The 22677-nt window shown below is 39.3% G+C and overlaps 1 protein-coding gene across 15 annotated transcripts in view; it reads right to left on the bottom strand.

Moving 5' to 3' along the window:
• Nucleotides 1-22677, bottom strand: part of RAD17 (RAD17 checkpoint clamp loader component) — a 46786-nt gene that overhangs the window by 22145 nt on the left and 1964 nt on the right. For 13 of the 15 annotated variants that reach the window (XM_009208572.3, XM_009208569.4, XM_021939419.2 and 10 more), the window contains 11 exons: nt 20351-20608; nt 19726-19809; nt 11949-12105; nt 8444-8580; nt 7053-7105; nt 6843-6968; nt 6681-6750; nt 3975-4086; nt 2046-2228; nt 836-921; nt 576-722 (listed from right to left, as the gene is read on the bottom strand). In XM_009208572.3, coding sequence (XP_009206836.2) covers nt 576-722; nt 836-921; nt 2046-2228; nt 3975-4086; nt 6681-6750; nt 6843-6968; nt 7053-7105; nt 8444-8580; nt 11949-12105; nt 19726-19809; nt 20351-20608 — 1413 coding nt within the window. Of the gene's footprint in view, nt 1-575; nt 723-835; nt 922-2045; nt 2229-3974; nt 4087-6680; nt 6751-6842; nt 6969-7052; nt 7106-8443; nt 8581-11948; nt 12106-19725; nt 19810-20350; nt 20609-22207; nt 22389-22677 lie in introns of all 15 variants that reach the window. The other 2 variants (XM_009208573.4, XM_021939420.2) reach the window with 1 other exon arrangement.

Genomic DNA, 22677 nt, shown 5'->3' with positions numbered 1-22677 from the left:
CGAAAAAAAAAAGAAAATAAGCTGGGCATGGTAGTGTGTGTCTGTATTTCTAGCTACTTGGAAAGCAGAGAGGAGAGGATCCCCTAAGCCCAGTAGTTCAAGACCAGCCTGGGTAACATAGCTATAGCTAGAGCCTCTTCTCCAAAAAAAAAAAAAAAAAAAAAAAAAACCATAACCACAAAACCAGAAAATTTAGAGACAGGAGTGGTGGTTCACGCTTGTAATCCCAGCACCCAGCACTTTGGGAGGCTCAGGCGAAAGGACTGTCTGAGCCCAGGAATTTGAGACCAGCCTGAGCTGGTCTAGTGAGACCCTGTCTACACACACACACACACACACACACACACACAGAAAATAACTTTAGAAACAATTGGTACTATATTATCAGCAGAAAAATCAGATTTGCTACTGAAGCTTCATTATAAACACTGAGTTGGATACATTAACTTTAGCATAGTTATGAAGAAGAGTCACATAAAACAATGTCAGGCAATTAGGGATAAAAGTAAACTTTCTTTTCTTAATTCTAAGGAAATACCTATAAGCATTTTAAGTCAAATGTCAAATGGTCTTACATTCCAGTCACCACTGAGGATATCTGCAAAACTTAGAAATTCACTGGCTCTCACAATATCATCAATATCCATGAAGAAATCTATGTAGTTTTGGTGAAGATATAAATTAAATAAGTCTCCAGGCATGTGTGACATTTCTACTATCTCCTATAAAAACAAGCATATATACTTAAATTTGGCAAAAATGTAATGGTCAAATATATATGCACACAAATAATATATCCTTTGTAACCTGTACTAAGTGTCATTAAAGAACTTACCTCAGGTTCAACAAGTAATGTATCCCGTTCATATTCTGATAAATGAGAGGGCAACCGAGGTGAGTCTAATTCTGTTAAAGATGCTCCTATAAAAAATTGCTGAAATTATTAAAGATAATACCTTCTTTATAATTATATAGCACCACTCATTTGAAGAGTCTGAAAATTTTAGACATACAATACCAACATAGTAAGCAAACTGTTCAAAAATAATAAATAAAAACAACTGGAAGCATCTGTTTTATCCATATTAGCAAGAACTAAATTAAGAATTCTGATGCTTAGATTACGGCTTTTCTAGACTTAAAATATTCCACTTCCTAATGCACTCCCATTTCACCTTTTCCAGCTTTGGGTTGCTTTCTTCCCTTGATCTCTCATCTCAATACAGTGGTCTTTACTCTTATCTACTATGTACGAAGACGTTGCTCTCTACATGAAAGAATACGAACTCCATTTGCTAATGCAAGAGACGATGAACGTATGTTGGAGAGGAAAAGAAAGGAGAGAAAGAAAAGAATCAGGTGGGAATAGTCACTCAAGTTCAAAGTAAGAGGATCCAGTGACAGAGGAATGTCCTCACTGCCATCTAAGTGATGCCCATTTTCCTCAGATGGTATGGAGGTTTCCATTTAGAAATCCCAATTTCTTTCCTTCAGGATCATCAGACTGAATACAGGCATTTGCTATCAAAAGGAGGGACTATTTGGGACACTAAAATGGGCAATAGGGAGTGAAAGAACTGAGAGGGAGCAGTCATCAAAAAAGACAGAAAAGGCAATAAACATCTCTGGTTGGGGAGTCAGAAAGCTTGTAAACTAGAGAAATACAAGAGGACTGAAAGAAACCTTAAGCTACCTGGTAATTTGTCTAAGGCTCTGTTGGCTGGAGCCCAGTATTAAGAGGGCTTTAGTCTACCAACACTTGCCACAAAAGTCTAGATGATCTGCTGTCTTATCTTCTGCAAACTATAAAGATTTACACACATGGATATGGCCTGCAATAGCATGTTTTTACTTTTAATCCTGCTCATGGTCAGAAAATATTCTATTTTCCTACTATGTCTTAGGCCTAGGCAAACAGTATCTGACCTAGCTCTAACTCTTAGAGCAGAACCAAACTACATGACATTTTTTTAGAAGTGACATTTTATTTCCATTTTAAGACTACGTGATATCCAACAGATTTAAAAAATGTAAAAATTTCTTACTTTTACAATACAGAATTTTCCCCAAAGCTCTGAAGAGAAACAGAGAAACATCTTTGCCACCAATAGCTTGGACCTCTTGATTTTCAAAAACCCTATCAGGTTTTTTTCTTCGTTTTGATTTTGACAGCACAGCATCCGATTTTAAAGACATTCCTTTTTTCCTTGGCCATAAGTTGTTTTCTCCTGAATAATATACACCCAAGTGACAATATTTAAATTAAAATATGAAAATTAAAACTAAGAACACTTCAGATATAGTTACACTAAATATTCTAATTAAAATATGTTTTCCTAATAAACAAAAATTACAAACGACATTAACCGAGTCAGAATCCTCTTTGGGTTACAAACATTAAAATGGAATAAAATGTTATCTGCAAGTTATTTCATAATGCAGATTTCAAACTTTCACATGCACAACAGCACAATCTCCAATATAGGTTGACATTCGTGATCCAAAAATTCAAACTCCAAAATGCTCCAAAATATGAAACTTGCAGTGCCAACAAGATGCTCAAAGGCAATGGTCATTGGAGCACTTTGTATTTCAGATTTTCAGACGAGGGATTTTCAATTGGTATAATGCAAATATTCCAAAATCTAAAAAAAAATCTGCAATCCTTCTATTCCCAAAAATTTCAAATAAAGGATATTCAACCTGTACTGTCACATCGCCTTGGTTTCTCATCATGTTATGTGCAAGATACTGTTCCTGGCATGTGATACATTTGAATTTTTTTTTTTTTTTTTTTTTTTTTTTTTTTTTGAGATGGAGTCTCACTCTGTTGCTCAGGCTGGAGTGCAGTGGTGCCATCTCGGCTCACCACACCCTCTGCCTCCTGGGTTCAAGCAATTCTCCTGCTTCAGCCACCCAAGCAGCTGGGATTACAGGCATATGCCCGGCTAAATTTTTGTATTTTCAGCAGAGATGGAGTTTCACCATGTTGGCCAGGCTGGTCACGACCTCCCAACCACCCGACTTAGCCTCCCCAAGTGCTGGGATTACAGGCGTGACCCGCCATGCCTGGCCTTTTTTTTTTTGACACAGGGTCTGGCTTGCAGTGAGCCGAGATCACACCACTGCACTCCAGCCTGGGCGGCAGAGTGAGACTCCGTCTCAAAATAAATAATAATAATTTCAAAAGTATTATTAAACTGATTAATGGCTGGCCATTTATTGAGCACTTAATATGAATCAAGCACTGTAAGAAGCACTCTGGAAGTATCACCTCACATATTCTTCATAGGACCCTAAGAAGTAAGTGCTCACATGAAAGGTGAGAAAACAGAGGCACAGAAACATAGAGTCACCTGCATAGGACTATATAACTGGTAAGTGGCAGAGGCAGAATTTTTATCCAGGAAATCTCGTTCTAAATTAACTTTGAAAGGTAAACTATCTCAAACAGAAACAAGGATATATGCTACAACATATTCATAGAAGGGTATATATGCATGAGGATATATTTAATTTTAAGCCACTGTCTCAATAACAAAGAAGGATAAATAGGTATAGACCAAATATAAGTTAAAATGTTTGATTACATTGAATGAATTAAGAGAAAGTCGGCCGGGCGCGGTGGCTCAAGCCTGTAATCCCAGCACTTTGGGAGGCCGAGGCGGGTGGATCACGAGGTCAGGAGATCGAGACCATCCTGGCTAACACGGTGAAACCCCGTCTCTACTAAAAATACAAAAAACTAGCCGGGCGTGGTGGCGGGCGCCTGTAGTCCCAGCTACTCGGAGGCTGAGGCGGGAGAATGGCGTGAACCCGGGAGGTGGAGCTTGCAGTGAGCCGAGATCGCGCCACTGCACTCCAGCCTGGGCGACAGAGCGAGACTCCGTCTCAAAAAAAAAAAAAAAAAAAAAAAAAAAAAGAGAAAGTCAGTCACCTATATAATGCCACATGACTGTATCTTCCATAGTTACCTTTTGAAGAAGAAAACTGGAGGCTGTTTATTGCACTTCTGATATCACCAGAACATCCTTGACAGAGCAACTCTAGAGAAGTTTTGTCAGGGACAGTAATTTTTCCTCCATTCTAAAATAAGAAAATTAAATTTTTAAAAAAGTATTTTCTTAAAAATAACAACAAAAAAAACCCCCAACCTATTTTCTAAACTTAATTAAAGTAAATTAGATTCTTTTAAACTTAAATACTAAAAAGGGCTGGGAACGGTGGCACATTCCCATAATCTCAGCAATTTAGGAGGCTGAGGTAGGAGGATCACTTGAGCTCAGGAGTTTGAGACCAGCCTAGGCAAGGTAGTAAGACCTCATCTCTACAAAAAATCAAAACAATTAGCTGGGCATGGTGGCATGCGCCTGTATTCCCTGCTACTCGGGAGGCTGAAGTGGGAGGATCACTTGAGCCCTGGAGATGAAGGCTGCAGTGAGCTATGATCTTGCCACTGCACTCTAGCCTGGGCTATAGAGCCAGAAAAAAAAACTTATCTGAAAATAATAATAAAAAACTAAAAAGCTTCCATGTTAAACACTGGTCTATGAATGGTACAAGCTTCAATGACTACTACAGTTTAAGGTATACTTTCAGGAAATATTAAATAATGTATTGTTTTACTTTTTCACTTTGACCAGGTTGTATTTTGAAGTTTTTACTCTCTCACTATATACACACAAATATGTAACATATATATGTACACACACACACACACACAAACCCTCAAAATGCAATAGAATGTGATAAAACTAAATATACACAAAATAATCTGACAAATTTATGAAATTTACATGAAAATTCCTTTACTAAGGTTTTCAACACATTATACAGTCTGGTGAGGATGAAAAAGCCACAATTACACCAATTATTTCTTCTTCTTCTTCTTTTTTAAACCGGAGCCACTTGAACTAATCAATTCACTAAAAAAAAAAAATTTTTGTTTTGACACAAGGTGTTACTATATCACACCTGGGCTGGTCTTGAGCTCCCTGGCTCAACTAATCCTCCCACCGCTGTCAGCCTTTGTAGCTGGGACTACAGGCATGCACCATGGCTCAATTTGCAGTTCTCACGCTTATAGTAGAGAATGTAGATTTTCTTTTAGAGACAGGGTCTAGGTCTGTCCACGACAGACTACAGTCATGTCATCTAGATCACTGCAGTCTCAAACTCCTAGGCTCCAGTGACCATCCTGCCTCAGGCTTCTGAGTAGCTGGGACTACAGGAGCATACCACCATGACCAGGTAATTTTTTTTTCTTTTTTTTTGGGTGGGGGATACGGAGTTTCGCTCTTGTTGCCCAGGACGGAGTGAAGTAGTGCAATCTCGGCTCACTGCAACCTCCACCCCCTGGGTTCAAGAGATTCTCCTGCCTCAGCCTCCTGAGTAGCCGAGATTATAGGCACCTGCCACCACACCCGGCTAATTTTTATATTTTTATTAGAGATGAGGTTTCACCTGTTGGCCAGGATGGTCATGAACTCCTGACCTCAGGTGATACACCCACCTCAGCCTCCCAAAGTGCTAGGATTACAGGCGTGAGCCACTGCACCTGACCCATTAAATATTTTCAAAACACTAATGGCATAATAATTCATCACAGTAATTGCTTCCTGTATTACAGGACTCAGTTTGTTTCTCATTTTTCACTATTAATATCTGTTATTTATTCAGTTAGGTGCTCTACACTAATGTGTTTAATCCTCAAAACAACCTCTCCCTTGGAGACTTCCCCCAGTTCCTGTGGTCCTAGCAGTGCAACAAAAATTATGTTTCATGCAAGATTTGGTTGATTTATATCAGTAGGATTCCCTAGAACCATGATGCTGAGAGCAGAAGGTCCATCAGTTTTTTTTTAACATCATCTTGATTTGAGATATAGAAAAAAATGACATACTAAAAGTGAAACAAGGCCGGGCACATGGGCTCATGCCTGAAATCTCAGCACTTTCAGAGGCTGAGGAGGGAGGATCACTTGAGCCAGGAATTCAAGACTAGCCTGGGCAATACAGGGAGACCCTGTCTCTAAAAAAAAATTTAAAAATTAGCCAGGCATGGTGGTACCAGCCTGCAGTCCCAGCTGCTTGTGAGGTTGAGGTGGGAGGAACACTTGAGCCCAAGAGGTCGAGGCTGCAGTGAGCAATGATTATGCCACTATAGTCCAGCCTGAGCAAAAGAGTGAGACCCTGTCTCAAAAAAAAAAAAAAGTGACAACAGCTGTATATGAATGTAAATATACTTTACTGAACTGTATCTTTGAAAATGGTTAAGTTGATAAATTTTATGATACATGTTTTTCACTACAATTTAAAAAAATGTCAAAATTAAAAAGTGACAATAGGATAATAGGAAGAGTTGAATTGTTGATAACTACCACACCTACATGCCAGAAAACATTTTCTTGATGATAGACACAATTTAGAACAGTAAACCAAGCAAAAGAAAAATTTACCTCAATGTGAAAGTGAGAGTTTAATAGAAAAATATTAAAGATTTTGAAAATCAGTATTTCCTACATTTGCTAAAATGACATGTATGCCTTATGAATATAATAAAATGCTTTAATTCTAAAAAATTAAAATAATACATGTTTCCAACTCCTTCAGTTTACATAACACTATTTAAGCTGGGCTTTCTATAGTTATCAAGTGAGGTTTAATTAATCAGAGACTTACTTTGTTAGCTTCTATAGTCACTATTCGATTAAGAAATTTCATCATAATTGTTGGTGCCACAGGGTTGAAACTAAAAGTTTTATAAAGAAAGACAGCAGTTAAATGATTAATTTAAAAATATAATACGTATGTGACCTTTATAAGCAGAAATTTCTTTCTTACCTAATATTTGAGATAGAACACTCTTCCTGAATTTCTTTGGGAAACAATAACCTTTGATTATTATCTCCACTGAGACTGTCCGAGATTACAAATATAAGAGGACATCGACCAATCCTCACATACTTCCTAAAATAACAAAATACAGCAATGTTGAAATTTAAGCCACTTCTCATTTAATTTGGAGTTTTAGAATACTTCACTGAAACCTACCTTAGAACTTCATGTAAAGTATGAGAATCCCGATAAAACTGGTTAGGTAAATCCTATTGAAAATAAAAAATAAATAATAGTATAGTTTTATTCCATTGCAAATTTATTTTTCAGATTCATATTTATTGAGATAGGCAAAAAAATATTTATTCAATGTATTTTAAACAGAACTTTCATAGAAGTGAAGGGAAACATGAAATAGATGATACCCCAGGAATGATACCCTCAGGAATGCAAGAGCAGCCTGGGCAACATGGTGAAACCCGGTCTCTACAAAAAAATACAAACATTAGCCAGACGTGGAGGCTTGTGCCTGTAGTCCCAGCTACTTGCGGGGCTGAGGCGGGGGGAATAGCTTGAGCCCAAGAGGTAGAGGTTGCAGTGAGCCGAGATTGTGTCCAGCCTGGGTGACAGAGTGAGACCCTGTGTAATATACATCAAAGGGGATCCCAATTTTTAGACCAAATTTCTTACGGTTGCTTTCCAGTTACAGTATTTTCACTAGGAAGTAATTTTCCAAACTTTTCTTTTGTTTTTCTATACTTAAACCATTAAAATTTTAATGTTCCTTATCCTACAGCTATTCCATTCAAGTTTACTAAAAAAGACTTTAGGTTTCTATTACAAAGCCTTTGTGTTGTATTTTACCAATATCACTACTATAGAGACAATTAACATTATCATGTAAGCTATATCTCACAATTGTTTAGTCAATACCTACAGCAAGATTTTAAAAGTTGGCTGGGTGCAGTGGCTCACATGTGTAATCCCAGCACTCGGGAGGCCAAGGCAGGCAGATTACCTTGAGGTCAGGAGTCCGTGACCAGCCTGGCCAACATGGCAAAACTCCATCTCTACTAAATATACAAAAATTAGGCCGGCATGGTGGCAGGTTCCTGTAATCCCTGCTACTCGGGGAGGCTGAGGCATGAGAATTGTTTCAACCCAGGAGGCGGAGGTTGTAGTGAGCCAAGACTGCACCACCGCACTCCAACCTAGGGGTTAAAGCAAGACTGTCTCAAAAAAAAAAAAAAAAAAAAAAAAAAGATTTTAGGCCGAGCACAATGGCTCATGCCTATAATCCCAGCACTTTGGGAGGCCATGCGGGCAGATCATGAGGTGTCAGGAGATCGACATCATCCTAGCTAACATGGTGAAACCCGTCTCCACTAAAAAATAGAAAAAATTAGCCGGGCATGGTGGCGGGCGCCTGTAGTCCCAGCTACTGGGGAGGCTGAGGCAGGAGAATGGCGTAAACCTGGGAGGTGGAGCTTGCAGTGAGCCAAGATTGCGCCACTGCACTCCAGCCTGGGTGACACTGACAGAGCAAGACTCCGTCTCAAATAAAAAATAAAATAAAATTAAAAAAAGATTTTAAAATTTGTCCTTACTTCAACCAGAATTATCTTCTTATCAGTTCTCAGATCATCTCCAAGCATTTGTAACTTGTTATACTTTGTCGCTCTTAGTAGAAACTCTTTGAAAACTGCTATCTGAGACTGATAGGGAAACATATGGAAGCTTGATTCTGAAAGGAAACACATAACCACTTTTATTTTCAACAAATTATGTACATTAATATTAAACAACTGTATGCACACACACACACATTTGATGCATCTCACAATACTGTAGACTGTTTCCTAATTAGGAAAAATCATTTAAATTTAAAATAGGATATTCCTTTCAAAAGACAAGAGTCAACATGTAGCCAGGTGCAGTGGCTCACGCCTGTAATCCCAGCACTTTGGGAGGCTGAGGCGGGTGGATCGCTTGACCTCAGGAATGCAAGAGCAGCCTGGGCAACATGGTGAAACCCAGTCTCTACAAAAAAATACAAAAATTAGCCAGGCGTGGAGGCTTGTGCCTGTAGTCCCAGCTACTTGCGGCGCTGAGGCGGGGGGAAAGCTTCAGCCCAGGAGGTAGAGGTTGCAGTGAGCCGAGATTGTGTCCAGCCTGGGTGACAGAGAGAGACCCTGTGTAACATGGAGTTAACTGACCTAAGAACACAGCCGTCAGCATAACATTCATACAATTGGTAAAAATATTTATGACTTTGGCCTACCCAATGAAGAATCTCTAAAGGAGTTCAAGCCTATTAATGAATTACTTTCAGTGATAAGGGTTTGGTTTGGTTTGTTTGTTTGAGACAGAATCTCACTCTGTCGCCCAGACTGAAGTGCAGTGGCACAATCTTGGGTCACTGCAACCTCCGCCTCCCAGGTTCAAGCGATTCTCCCGCCTCAGCCTCCTGAGTAGCTGGGATTACAGGAACGCATTGCCATGCCTGGCTAATTATTGAATTTTTAGTAGAGACGGGGTTTCACCATGTTGGCCAGACTGGAGTGATAAAGGTTTAACAACAAAAACAGAATGACTGGCCGGGCGCGGTGGCTCAAGCCTGTAATCCCAGCACTTTGGGAGGCCGAGACGGGCGGATCACGAGGTCAGGAGATCGAGACCATCCTGGCTAACACAGTGAAACCCCGTCTCTACTAAAAATACAAAAAAAAAAAAATTAGCCGGGCGTGGTGGCGGCGCCTGTAGTCCCAGCTACTCGGGAGGCTGAGGCAGGAGAATGGCGTAAACCCGGGAGGCGGAGCTTGCAGTGAGCCGAGATCGCGCCACTGCACTCCAGCCTGGGCGACAGAGCGAGACTCCGCCTCAAAAAAAAAAAAAAAAAAAAAAAACAGAATGACTGACTGATTAGTGAACTTGAGAATGACGGAAGCTCTCTGAAGGCATGTTTCATATGGAAGACTGTTTAAATTAAGGCTTATCAGACTGTCAAAAGTAATGCTACTATTTAGAAAGCAGTAAAAGCCAGGTGCAGGAACACATGTCTGTAGTCCAGCTACTCCAGAGGCTGGGTCATGAGAATCCCTTAAGTGCTTAAGAAGTTCAAGTTCATTCTGGACAACATAGTAAGACTTTGTCTCTTAAAATAATAATAATAATAATGGGCTGGGTGTGGTGGCTCACGCCTGTAATTCCAGCACTTTGGGAGGCCGAGGCAGTTGGATCACCTGAGGTCAGGGGTTCAAAAACAGCCTGACCAACATGGTGAAACCCCATCTCTACTAAAAAAATACAAAAATAAGCCGGGCATAGTGGTGGGCGCCTGTAATCCCAGCTACTTGGGAGGCTGAGGCAGGAGAATTGCTTGAACCCAGGACGTGGAGCTTGCAGTGAGCCAAATCACTGCACTCCAGCCTGGGTGACAGAGTAAGATTTTGTCTCAAAATTAATAATAATAATAATAATAATAATAAGGAAAAGAAAACAGCAAAAGCACCAGCAGGAAGGAATACTAGTAGCATAAGGGAGTGCATTAAAGAGTCCAGACAAGGGATTTTGAGGAACACTCCACATTAAAATAAAATTATCCTTCCACAAGTCGGCCGGGCGCGGTGGCTCATGCCTGTAATCCCAACACTTTGGGAGGCCAAGGTGGGCGGATCACGAGGTCAAGAGATCGAGACCATTCTGGCCAACATGGTGAAACCCCATCTCTGCTAAAAGTACAAAAAAAATTAGCTGGGTGTGGTGGTCTGCAGTCCCAGCTACTTGGAGGCTGAGGCAGGAGAACTGTTTGAACCCGGGAGGCAGAGGCTGCAGTGAGCCAAGATCGCGCCACTGCACTCCAGCCTGGCAACAGAGCAAGGCTCCATCTCAAAAAAAAAAAAAAATTATCCTTCTACAGAAACCTTTCCCTTCAAAATGGCCTAGGAGATCCGGCTGTCCCTAGTGTTTCACCACCTAGAGTTGCAATATGAAAAACTATGAAAGATAAAATGATAGTGCTAAAGTACATAAGCATATGCATGAACTTATAACGTATTACATCTTTAAACTGGTACTATTGCCGGGCATGGTGGCTCACGCCTACAATCCCAGCACTTTGGGAGGTAGAGGCGGGTGGATTGCTTGAGGTCAGGAGTTCGTGACCAGCCTGGCTAACATGGCAAAAACCCCATCTCTACTAAAAATACAAAAATTATCTGGTTGCGGTGGCCTGTAATCCCAGCTACTCAGGAGGCTAAGGTATGAGAACAGCTTGAGTCTGGGAGGTAGAGGTTGCACTCCAGACTGGGTGACAGAGTGAGACTCTGTCTCAATAAATAAATAAATAAATAAATAAATAAGATTGTTACTATTATCAATTTTTAAATCGTTATCTTAAGGCCTCCTTCCAAATTCCAAAGACATCTCTGTTCTTTTGCTTTCATTTGATATTGTTCTAACAGGTATTTACTGATCTAAGCTATCTTCTTGGGGGGCAAGTTCTTTTTAACACATCTTAAGGCTTGATTTAACAAATAAAATACCTTAGTTAATACTGTCTAACCTCCTAGCCAGATCTTAGTAAAAAGTAGATAAATAATGCAAATGGAACATGTTAACAAAACAGTTAAGACTTAATCTTCAAAAAATTCCATTCTCTTCCACTGGAGACATGCTTTCTTTCCTTCTCCTGAAATAACTTTTATTTATTTATTTTTTGGGACAGTGTCTCACTCTGTTGCCCAGGCTGGAGCACGATGGCACAATTATAGCTCACTGCAACCCTGAACTCATAGGCTCAACTGATTCTCCCACCTCCCACCTCAGCCCTTCAGTAGTTAGAACTACAGGTGCACAACACTATACCTAGCTAATTTTTTTATTTTTGCAGACAGGCCTTTGTATGTTGCCCAGCCTGGTCTTTAACTCCTGGCCTGAAGCAATCCTCCTGCCTCAGCCTCCCATGTGAAAGCCATCGCACCTGGCCTGTGAAATTCCATCCCTCTGAAAGTGGGAAGTACGGGAAAAAATGCACTCATAGAAGTTTATCTGAAAGCTCCCTTAAGCATGGGTTTTTCCCACTACTTCCACTACCTTCACAGCCAATCTTACCAGTATTAAATATCTCCCTGAAATCATCTTTTTGGAAATCTGGTAAAACTGGATTAATCCACTCTTGTACTTGAATACCATGCTCCTTTGATAGTACTTTTATGGTCGTCGTCTTTCCACATCCAGGAGGACCTGTTATTAATAAAATAGATCCACCCTAAAATCAAATACAAATTATTAATTAAAAACCAAAATCACTGGAATGCTAGCATATTATTTCTGACTTTTCATTCTAAATATCATTTACTTCTATAAATATTTGCTGAATGTCTCATATAAGCAATTAAAATTTCATAATAATGCTTGCTGGAATAAACCAACTTTATTTTTTCTTTTTTTAATTGTTTTTTCCCCCATTTTCCATACAAAAACATCTGCAAATATGGAAATAAGAGAATCGTAATTCTTCAACTCTAAATTCTGCTTCTGATAATTTCTCAATTTTTGCATTATGTCCCTCCCAAGGACTACTTAGTAGCCAAATTAAAACCACCACACTTTGGCTAAATTAGGGAGGTGATGTCTAAAACAAAGATTTTTAGAGGTTACCTGAACTCTTTTTTTTTTTGAGACGGAGTCTTGCTCTGTCACCCAGGCTGCAGGGCAGCGGCGCAATCTTGGCTCACTGCAAGCTCCGCCTCCTCGGTTCACGCCATTCTCCTGCCTCAGCCACCCGAGTAGCTGGGACTACAGGCGCCCACCACCACGCCCGGCTAATTCTTTTGTATTTTCAGTAAAGATGGGGTTTCACTGTGTTGGCCAGGATGGTCTCAATCTCCTGACCTCATTATTTGCCCACCTCAGCCTCCCAAAGTGCTGGGATTACAGGAGTGAGCCACCGTGCCCAGCAAAATTTATTCTTAATATAGACATCTCATTGGATGATATAATTTACTGTTATACAAATACAATATTCTCATGGAAAGACTTCAGTTTGGTTACTAAATTCTTTAAGAAATGCATATTAAGATACATATTCGGGAAGAGCACGGTGGCTCACACCTGTAATCCCAGCATTTTGGGAGGCTGAGGCAGGTGGATTCTTTTGAGCCCAGGAATTTCAGACCAGTCTGTTCAACATGGCAAAACCCTGTCTCTACAAAAAACATACAAAAATTAGCCGGGCATGGTGTGCGCCTATAGTCCCACTTGGTCAGGAGGCTGAGGTGGAAGAATCGCTTCAGCCTGGGAGGTGGAGGCTGCAATGAGCCAAGATTGTGCCACTGCACTCCATCCTGGGCATTAAAGTGAGATCCTGTCTCAAAAAAAAAAGAAAAGTAAAGAGAAAAGAAAAGAAAACAAACGTATTTACTAGAGATAGGACTCTAATGAGAGACTAGAGATTGTTAATCCCAGTAACATTCCCTGATACTGTAAATTTGATTTTTTTAAAAAAAGTTAAAGCTACAGAAATATCAAAAGATTTCCTACATACTATGGCAGGCTATAATTCTTGCTTATTTGTTTTCCTTTAATAAGAACCTATGTACCTTGGACAAAGAGAGCCTGTTCCACTTTTGAAAAGGGCAGTGTGTGAGTTATAGTGCTGTTCACTATGAGTTCAAATTATATGGATCAACAATATACAGTCAGGTGCCAGATAATCAACTTTCAGTCAATGATGGACCACATATGAACAGTAGTCCGATAAAATTATAGTGGAGTTGAAAAATTCCTAGTAATAATAATGCAAAACATCACTCACGTTTGTGGTAATGCTGGTGTACACACACCTACTGTGCTGTATAAAAGTGTAACACGTATATCTCATTATGTGTAATATATAATGCTTGATAATTATAATAAACAACTATGTTACTGGTTTATATATTTACAGTGCCATATCTTTATTATTAGAATCTACTTGTTCTTATTAAAAAAAAAACACAAAGTTGGCCGGGCATGGTGGCTCACGCCTATAATCCCAGCACTTTGGGAGGCCGAAGCAGGTGGATCATCTGAGGTCAGGAGTTCAAGACCAGTGTGGCCAATATGGTGAAACCCTGTCTCTACTAAAAATACAAGAACTACTTGGGCGTGGTGGCGCACTCCTGTAATCCCAGCTACTCAGGAGGCTGAGGCAAGAGAATCGCTTGAACCAGGGAGGCGGAGGCTGCAGTGAGCCGAAATCGCGCCACTGCACTCCAGCCTGGGCAACAAGAGTGAAACTCTGCCTCAAACAAAACAAAACAAAACAAAAGTTAACTATAAAACAGCCTCAGGCTGTACTACAGGAGGTACTGCAGAAGAAGGCACTGTTGTCATAAGAGACGACAGCTCCTTACATGTTGCTGCCTCTGAAGACCTTCCAGTGGACAAGATGTAGAGGTGGAAGACAGTGCTATTAATGACCCCAACCCTGTGTAGGCCTAGGCTAATATGTATGTTTGTGTCTTCATTTTTAATTTTAAAAGAAGCTTAAAATTTTTTTTAATACAAAAAAGTTTATAAAGATATAAAGACAGAAAATATTTTTGTACAGCTGTACCATTTATTTGTGTTTTAAGCTAAGTGTTATTATGAAGGAATCTAAAAGTTTAAGTAAAAAAGTTACATAAAGTCCTTAACATGGCATTTACAAAAAGTTCCAGTAAGTGAAGGTTTATTAAATAAAAAATTTTTTAAGTTTAGTGTAGCCTAAGTGTACAATGTTTATAAAAGTCTACAGTAGTGTGCAGTAATGTCCTTAGACTGTCACTAACCACTCACACTCACTGACTTAACCGTCTTCCAGTCCAAGCTCCATTCATGGTAAGTTCCCTATATAAATCTATAATAGCATTTTTTATCTTTTATAACCATGTTGTTACCAAATTTTTTTTATTTTATTTTTTTGAGACACAGTCTCGTTCTGTTGCCCAGGCTGGGGTGCAGTGGCACTATCTTCAGCTCACTGCAACTTCCGCCACCCGGTTTCAAGTGATTCTCGTGCCTCCCGTGTAGCTGGGATTACAGGCACACACCACCATGCCTGGCTAATTTTTGTATTTTTAGTAGAGATGGGGTTTCACCATGTTGGTCAGGCTGGTCTTGAATTCCTTACCTCAGGTAATCCACCCACCTTGACCTCCCAAAGTGCTGGATTATAGGCGTGAGCCACTGAGCCTGGCCTTTTTACTGTACTTTTTAATGGTATGGTTTAGGTATGTTTATTTACACATATAGTTCCCACTGTGTTATAACTGCCTACAGTATTTAATACAGTAACATGCTATACGAGTTTGTAGCACAGGAGCAAAATATAGCCTAGGTGGAGAGCAGGCTATAGGCTATACCACAGGTTTGTGTAAGTACATTCCATGATATTCTCACAACAATGAAATCACCTAATGACGCATTTCCCAGAATGTATCCCCATCATTAACTGAAGCATGACTGAACATTAAATAACTTTAAACAAAAACACATATACAACAAGGCTATATATTGATGGGTTGACAAAAATGTTGTAACCAGAGGTTTGCAGAAACCTAATTTAGTGTTTTTCTTAGAAATAATGGTTCAGTATTTGCTAATTCAGCAACTTTACAGAACATAACTACCTTGAATAATGATAACTATAATACCAGACAGATCACTTCTTTACAAAGAAAAAGAAGCCTATGCACAAGTACTATACATTTTTCTCATGTAATAATATACTTACGTGTCTGTTTTCTGACAGAGTGGGTATAGGCACATAGCAAGTTTCCCTTTCAGTAAGAGAACTAGTAGGTAGTTTCTTATCAGCACATTATAACGTGAAGTCTTTTGTTAATCCCATTTGTCTACACTGTAACAGAGTTTTACTGAATTCTGAAGGAAAGAAGTTGTCCTGAAAAATTAAACGCTGCAAATATTTGGTATATTGTACTTAAAATAAATTTTGAAAAGTAAATTTAGTTTGCCCATTGATAAATCTAGATCTTCCCAATTTTTTTGAACAAAACCGTTTTCTAATTACTGACATCACTGAAACTTCTGTAAAATAAAGGGTAAGTGATTTGGGCCAGGCATGGTGTGGCTCATGCCTATTAATTCTCGCACTGTGGGATGCCAAGGTGGGAGGTCTGCTGGAGGCCAGGAATTCAAGACCAGCATGGGCAACACCGTAAGACCCCATCTCTACAAAATTGTTTTTAAAAATTAGCCAGATGTGGTGGCACACGCTTGTAGTCCCCAGCTACTCGGGAAGCTGAGGTGGGAGGACTGCTTGAGCCCAGGAGTTCAAGGCTGCAGTGAGCTATGACAGCACCTCTGCAATCCAGTGTAGGCAACTGTCTTTAGCAAGACCGTGTCTAAAAGGTTAAATAAACAAATAAATAGAGTATATGATTTATACTCCTTAGGGGGAAAACTTTTGAAACCATAAAATACTTTTCCCAATACATATATACACACACACACACACACACACATATATATGTACGTAAGTTTATCCAACTGGTAGAATAGTAATAGTAACACCAACTGGTAGAATAGTAATAGTAACACCAACGTAGGTTTATGACATGATAATGTTTATACTGACAGAGTATTGCTAAGTGAGAAAACACAATAGACACTGAAAAATAAAAACTATTAGCTGAGCTCACCAAAAACAAATCAATGAGGAAAAGCCTGGATGTAAGAGGTGTGTCAGATAGACTGCCCAAAAATCTGTATTCGGAGAAGAGAGATGAGATTTCTATGAATCAGAGGAATACCAATGCTGACACTTAAAATCCATCTTGAATTCATGATCTTAGCTCTAAACCAAAAGGTTTAGATCCACAGGCCAGAGAGAAAGGAGCTTGGTTCAAGAGAGAAGGATCGGCTGGGTGTGATGACTCACGCCTGCAATCCCAACACTTAGGGAAGCCAAGGCAGGTAGATCACCTAAGGTCAGAAGTTTGAGACCAGCCTGGCCAACATGGTGAAACCCTGTCTCTATTAAAAATGCAAAAATTAGCTGGGTGTGGTGGTGCACACCTGTAATTCCAGCTACTCCGAAGGCTGAGGTAGGAGAAATGCTTGAACCCAGGAGGCACAGGCTGCAGTGAGTCAAGATCACGCCACTGCACTCCAGCCTGTGCGACAAAGCGAGACTCTGTCTCAAAAACAAAAAAGAAAGAGAAGGATCTGTTACCATCAAAGTAACTAAAACACCAACTCCTTCATCTCAAGGTTGAAAACTAAAGGAAAAACCTAACGTAAACAATGGACTCTAGGTATTAGTGATGTGTCAATGTAGGTTCATCAATTTTAACCAATGTACTACTCTGGTAGGGGAAGGTTAGTAAAGGGAGAAGGCTATGCATGTGCCGGGGCAGGGCATATGTGGGATATCTCTGTACCTTCTACTCAATTTGGTTGTGAACCTAAAACTGCTCCAAAAATAAAAGCCTATTTTTTTTTTTTTTTTTTTTTTTGAGACGGAGTCTCGCTCTGTCGCCCAGGCTGGATTGCAGTGGCCCGATCTCGGCTCACTGCAAGCTCCGCCTCCCGGGTTCACGCCATTCTCCTGCCTCAGCCTCCGGAGTAGCTGGGACTACAGGCGCCCGCCACCACGCCCGGCTAGTTTTTTGTATCTTTTAGTAGAGACGGGGTTTCATCGTGTTAGCCAGGATGGTCTCGATCGCCTGACCTCGTGATCCGCCCGTCTCGGCCTCCCAAAGTGCTGGGATTACAGGCTTGAGCCACCGCGCCCGGCCAAAAGCCTATTTTTTAAAAAAGAAAAAGATATAAAACTCATCCTACCTTTCTAGTTGGAAATGTATTTCAAGGTAACTAAACAACTCTAGCTAGTGATGGCAAACTTTTCTTTGTAGAAAAATGTCAGTAATAACTGTAGAAATAACAGAACTACAAGAAAGTCACTGTTTTACAACTCTAATAAAATAAGTGATTCAGGCAAGGGTTGAAAATTGAAGCTACAGCACTTAGGTAGACGACTGATGGAGAACTGGGCATTCACATGCTGCCACAGTATCTCCCCATGGATTATGTGCCAGTTGTGAGGGAAAGTTACTCTACAATGAAGATTTTAGACGGTCACCTCTTCAATCTAGTGACCAAACTTAAGACAGCAGGAGAACCACAAATACTTTCCAACTTGACACACTATACAACATACACCATGACCTTTATTCTTCCAAAAATGTTCAACTTGAGTCTAATCAAGCCCTTGATTCAAAATTTCAGGTTATAGGACATGCAGGATAGAAGAACAAGTTAATCATCATTAGGAGGAAACAACCTAACAAATGCAGCGTGAGACTTCCACAAGTCAACCGGCCTGGTCTCCTTCATAAGTCAGTGCCTTGGAGAAAAAGAACGGGTTAGTAAACTATTACTAGATTCAGGGGGGAAAAAAAGGCCTAAGAGATATAACAACCAAACGCAAGGTTTGATCCTTGATTACAACCTGTTTGAAACAAACCAGCTACAAAAGACATTTTGGGGACAAATGCAGAAACGTGAATATGAATTGATCATTAGATAGCATTAGGGCATCCTGGTTAATTTTGTTAGAGAGAATAACGGTATGCATAATTAATTAGGAAAATAATTTTTTTTTTTAAAACACAGAGACATACTGAAGTCTCTAAAAGTCTAACTGAAATGTCACAATGTTTATAATTTACTTTAAAATACTTAAGTGGGAAAGAATGAGTATATTCTGTATATATGAATATTTTTATTATTCTATTTTCTTTTATGCTTGAAAAATCTCAAAATAAAAACATTTAAAAAGAGAGATAGGGCCGGGCGCGGTGGCTCAAGCCTGTAATCCCAGCACTTTGGGAGGCCGAGACAGGCGGATCACAAGGTCAGCAGATCGAGACCATCCTGGCTAATATGGTGAAACCCCGTCTCTACTAAAAAACACAAAAAACTAGCCGGGCGAGGTGGAGGGCGCCTGTAGTCCCAGCTACTCGGGAGGCTGAGGCAGGAGAATGGCATCAACCTGGGAGGCGGAGCTTGCAGTGAGCTGAGATCCGGCCACTGCAGTCCAGCCTGGGCGACAGAGCAAGACTCCGTCTCAAAAAAAAAAAAAAAAAAAAAAAAAGAGAGATTGATGGAAGGAGAGAATATTTTACCTTGGAGGTTCAGGGTAATTGTACAGTAAGGAAGTGAAACAAAAAATATCAGTCTAAAATAAATAATGACTGTTTTGGGCTATATTTAGTAGAGAAACTAATATGTAATTTGCCTGCTTTCCTCAGCCTGAGATAATCTGATGTGCTAAATACACTAGTACCCTAATTGGTTTACTGATTCTTTATGCTAACAATAAGACATAAAGAAAAAGAGTTACAAATAAAGGGGAAAATTCAAAGTCTCTGAGTCTTTTAGTCAAGTTGGAAGTAGTAAAGTCAGGAAGCTTTTTTTTCGTTTTTTGTTTTGTTTTGTTTTTTTATGGTTTTTGGTATTGCTCTGTTGCCCAGGCTAGAGTGTACTAGTGTGATCACAGCTCACTGCAGCTTCCACTTCCTGGGCTCAGGCGATCCTCCCACCTCAGCCTCCCAGGTAGCTGAGACCAGTGGCATGCACAATGCCCAGCTAATTAGCTGTAGAGACAGAGTCTCCCTATGTTGCCCAGGCTGCTCTTGAACTCCTGGGCTCAAGTGATCCTCCCGCCTTGGCCTCCCAAAGTGCCGGGATTACAGGCATGAGTCACCACGCCCCAATAGGGAGCTTTCCACTGGAGGAGATCTAGACTTGTTTTGAGCAAAATCATCATAAAACTTTAACTTCTAACAACACACTGTAAGAAAAATATTTGATGTTAAATATTTAAAAACACATTTCTTACCTGTTTTGGTTGCCTTTCTAAGACTTGAGCTTTTAACCAGGTTTCAACTTCCTCAATTTTCTTTTTATGCACAGCAAGTTCATGCTACAACAAAAATTTCAAATTTAAAACAAAACTTCTTAACTGAAGATTTTTTTGGTACATCAGCACATATGAACCTAAGCATTATTAACGAAAAGAAGTAGCAAATCAGTAACAATCTATATAATAAAATGGTCCTTTTGATTATACTTGAATTTTTATACTATTATGGAAAAATTATATTCTTAAGTTGATAACTCTGTATGATAATTTTGGCAAGTTTGTTGTTATAACATTTTTTAAAATTCAGAAATACATTTTGAGAAGACAGTAGAGAGGAGTATTACATTTAGTACAAAAACTTTTAAAAAGATCAATTCTATGTTGGGATTAAATTAAATCTAAGATAACTAATAATACAACTTTAGAGTAACTATTGAGAAAAATCTGAGCCTTGGAAAATAAAAAAATCCAGAATTTTTTCTAACCCTTAGAAAGATTCTTATGAGTAAAAAATCTGAAAATGTGCATCTCTCTGCTTCCCATCCACCCTTATGCACCCTGAAATTAAATTATGTAGACATGTCTGCATGCTTTTCAGTACCTGAGTTTCTGGTTTATATTTATCCACCCATGGTTCATTTTCAGACAGAGATTCTTTTGAATTTTCTAAACCATAAATCTGTTCTAAGGAAGACAGATTTCCTCTTTTTCTCGCTGGAAATTTACTACTTTCTAATGTAGAAGGTCCATTTTTTCTTCTATGACTTGAGTTATTCACACCTAATGACGTGGCAGTAATAGTAGAGATGTCTCTACACTCTAGAAAATCATCAAATGATGGGTCGACCCAGTCTGTTACCTGAAAAAAAAAAGAAATCATGTAAATATAATCACATTTTCTCCCATCTATTCCCCTAAATAACTGAACTACTCTGGAAACAGCATACTCATAAATTTATAACCTTTAAAACTAAAAAAAAAAAAATTTTTTTTTTGAGACAGGGTCTCGCTTTGTCGCCCAGGCTGGAGTGCAGTGGTACAATCTCAGCTCAAGCAATCCTCCAGCCTCAGCCTCTTGAGTAACTGGGACTATAGGCATGCACCACCATGCTCAACTATTTTTTTGTACTTTTCGTAGAGATGGGTTTTTGCCATGTTGCCCAGGCTGGTCTCAAACAATTCTTGGGCTCAAGCGATCCTCTCACCTCAGCCTCCCAAAGAGCTGGGATTACAGGTATGAGCCAAGACACCCGGCCTAAAAATCTTACAAATTAACTATTTTTAAATTAAACTCTCTCTGTAATAGTTGTTTTTCTACTTTACAGTAAGTGCAAGTGCATACTTGTCTACTTGACCTTAAAGGAGTAAAGAACACAAACTTATTTTTATTAATTGTAATCTTCCCAGCATAAAGACTAGAATGATTTTTTTTAACTCTCTGTAGGACTGAAACATAAATATTAAAATTACCTATTAAAAAAAGCAAAACAAAAGAAAAAAATGATAATATTTTAACAGAAATAGCAATAAAAGTAACACATCTGCCTTGGCCAGGTTAATACATTCACAAACTAAGAACCATTTCATATATCCAAATAATCCATATCAGCTTTAAGACTTAGTGAAGACATAGACCAAGGATCATAACGTTGCAATCTGTAATTATGACTGGATTATATTTTTCTTCAGTGCAAGAAGCAACTAATATTTTTATAATTGAGACAGGCTTTTCACGGGGGAACTGTCACTCAGAAACGCCTAGTAATGGTTGGGTGTAGTGACTCACACCTATAATTCCAGCATATTCAGAGATAGAAGCAGTAGGATTGCTGAGCCCAGGAGTTTGAGAACAGCTAGCATAACACAGGGAGACCCCAACCCTACAAAAAATAAAAAATTAGCCAGGCATGGTGGCGCACACCTGTATTCCCAGCTACTTGGGGGGCTAAGGTGGGAGAATCACTTGAGCCTGGGAGGTCAAGGTTGCAGTGAACCATGGTCACACCACTGCACTCCAGCCTGGGCAACAGAGTGAGACCCTGTTTTTTTTTTTTCTTGCTAAAATTTAGAAATTATTAGTTAATTATTACAAATAATTAGAAATTAGAAAGTTTTACCAGATTTTTTAACACTCTAATAGCATTAATCTAGAAAAACATAGCTTCAGATCTGGTTGTAGAATCTACTGCCTGGCTAACAAAAAGAAACCAAGTTATGTTTTCCTTCAAGAATACTCAGCCATAGCTGTGAGCTACCAATTAGACAATGTTCCTCTCTTGAAGAAAACGAACCAGAAGTTGGAGCTGAAAGTAGGCTTAGAGGAGGTAATTTAGGGCTTACAAATACTTTACAAATGCTAAGTCACACTTCACTCTTCTTTTAAGACAGAGAGTTAGGAATATTATTGGCAGTGGATTAAAAAAGGAAGACCACTGGAAAAAATTTCAGTCATAGCTACCTGATTCATTTCGTCCTCATCAAAAGATTGTGACTGGTACTATAATTTTGGCCCCTTTCCTCTATATTTTTGAGTGTATGAAAATATCTTTCATTATAAACCTTTCGACAGCAATTCTGATTTGCAAATTATTTATACATTTTATAGTTTCATTTCTTACATAAATGTGGACTCCCATATACTAGAAAAAAGAGAAAGATAAACAGCAAAGTTAAGTAATTTACTTAACATCAAAGAAAATTTAGAGCCACCACTTAGGGAAATAGCTACCCGGCATGCACGAAACTGTCTGACCCCCATCCCACTTTAACCCCTATCTTGCTGAGAACTGACACACTGAATCACATTACTTGTAAGAAGTAGGGCTTTTGGTTAAGCTATAACACCAACTACCACTCTTATTTCTCTCTTCTATGTTCTTCCATTCAAATGTTTTCAGCCTTTGTGACTGGGACTGTAAAACACTTTTT

This window comes from Papio anubis, chromosome 5, assembly GCF_008728515.1.
Source record: "Papio anubis isolate 15944 chromosome 5, Panubis1.0, whole genome shotgun sequence".
In the NCBI taxonomy this organism is placed as follows: domain Eukaryota; kingdom Metazoa; phylum Chordata; class Mammalia; order Primates; family Cercopithecidae; genus Papio; species Papio anubis.
This window is presented reverse-complemented; position numbering and strand designations above follow the sequence as displayed.